Raw genomic sequence first — 2002 nt, forward strand, 5'->3', positions numbered from 1 at the left:
TGTAATACTTTTAAAAAAATATCTAATGAGGTATGGGAGTTCGATAACACAAATAACTCGAGTTTGAATCCGGCAACTAGGCTGAAAGGCAGAAAATTGTTTTCTATTAACAACTGCTTGTGCGGGTTCTTGGGGCCCTCCCCCAGCCTCTTAAATTGGGTAAAAATCTGGCTGAGCGTGATTCTGACCAAATCACCTCCTTGCTCAACCGTTGGTCTAGTAACAGTGCTCCCTTACAAAGTACTGAACCCCTGACCCTTCATGGGTTGTAGTGGTACAAATTTTAATTTTAATTAGGTGTAAGTGCGCTTTGTGTTTAGAAAGCCGATACAGTTTTCTTTGCTTGTATCATAAATTTTCTAAGTAATAATTTCGTTGTGTATGGTCAAACAGTTCATTAGCAATGACTTCGATTACTGATTACAATATCTTCATAATTAAAAATAAACTATTAGAAACTCGTTTCGTCCCAATCAATCAATCAAATATTTCAACACGATGTCGTACTATTAACCAATCGAACCATATCATTGATTTTGTACCATTGGAAGGGTGCCTAACCGTTTAGAAGCTAAGTTGATATGTTTTGAACATTTTTTTTGTTCTTAAGGGTTTTCAAGCTGAGTACATTTTCGTTAAGTTGCAGTTCATGAATAAAACCACTTAAATAAGTCTATAATCATTTATATACTCATTTAAATTATTTAAATATAATTGTACTGTTTATCTATGCTTTTGTATATATTAAACTATTTATTTAATTTTTATGTTTCAGCACCTCATCTAATGATCTCATATCGAGACGCGGTGTCTTCAGTAGAAGACATTATGGCAGCGTTGAGCTTGTAAGTACATTTTTATAAACATGAAATGTTGATTTAAATAAAATAATATTTTGATAATTACTTAACGAATAAAATACATCAATTTCACCCACAGTCATGTTTGTATAGAATTATTATTATTATCAATAACAGTTAGCTCATTTAAGTTGTTTATTTATATGTAGGGCACTCCTATTATTATTATTAATTTGTTTATGAATGAGGAAAATAAATTATTTATTTTGTGGAAGAAATTGAAAAGAATATAGATAAATTATTTATTTTATTGTTTATTTGTTAAGTGAATTGGTTAAGCAAGTTGCGGCACCATTCTGGTACCGAACGTAAATGAGGGCTCATATTTTAGCAAATTTACTCTTCTTTAAATGATGTTCTGATCTTTTTATTGTATCTGATTCAGCTTTCTGTAACATAATAAGCTATTATTGTTAAGAATAGTTTTATAATTATTTCAATTATTTCAATTGTGATAATATAAAGTATATATAATATAAAAGTATGAATAAAGGCTATTAACAATAGCCATGTCCGCAAGGAGTAAAAATACAAAAGGTGGATGGCCTACCTGCGAGTGATTAATGGTATTCTATCAGTTAGCTAAAAATAACCCAAATCAATAGCATATTTCTTAAAACTTAATCCCTGATGTTCCGCTCTGTCACATTATTTCCTAATCGTAGAAAATGAATAAAACGAACGATAGTTTGAATGAGGTGTATATAGTTGACCGTAGATTACTGATTGGAGAAGATGGTCGGGGGGTGCGGTCAGCAAAGGAACAACATAAATAAACAAAAAATATTTATTTACGCCGACGTTTCGACCTGATTTTCAGGTCTTCATAAGGGAATTGTAGGCACAGATTTCTGCTAAACTGATTACCAGTTTCTTTCCTGACTGCACCCCCCCCCCCCGACTATCTTCTCCAATCGATAGTTTGAATCGTTAGAAAAAAAACTACAAGAGCGTGAAAAAAATTATAACAGCCAAGTGCAATGTAATAGAAAAAATATCTAATCATATTTTAATGGAGGTTTGTTGTCTGTTAAGGTAAAAATTTACCATAAGTTTGAAAGCTTATTTATTATACTTTAGAATTAAGTGTTTCGTTACTCCTTAAATATTGTTCATCGTCCATATACAGTAAGTATATATAT

General features: G+C 31.2%; 1 protein-coding gene across 2 annotated transcripts in view; it reads left to right on the plus strand.

Moving 5' to 3' along the window:
- Positions 1–775: 775 nt before the first annotated feature.
- Positions 776–2002, plus strand: part of LOC106688558 (GTPase-activating Rap/Ran-GAP domain-like protein 3) — a gene marked incomplete at its 5' end in the record, with an annotated part of 122599 nt that continues 121372 nt past the window's right edge. For both annotated transcript variants that reach the window (XM_067049322.1, XM_014433067.3), the window contains 1 exon segment: positions 776–845. In XM_067049322.1, coding sequence (XP_066905423.1) covers positions 776–845 — 70 coding nt within the window.

The sequence above is a fragment of the Halyomorpha halys genome, unplaced genomic scaffold (genome assembly GCF_000696795.3).
Source record: "Halyomorpha halys isolate HHAL.00 unplaced genomic scaffold, Hhal_1.1 Scaffold1155.1, whole genome shotgun sequence".
Taxonomy (NCBI): domain Eukaryota; kingdom Metazoa; phylum Arthropoda; class Insecta; order Hemiptera; family Pentatomidae; genus Halyomorpha; species Halyomorpha halys.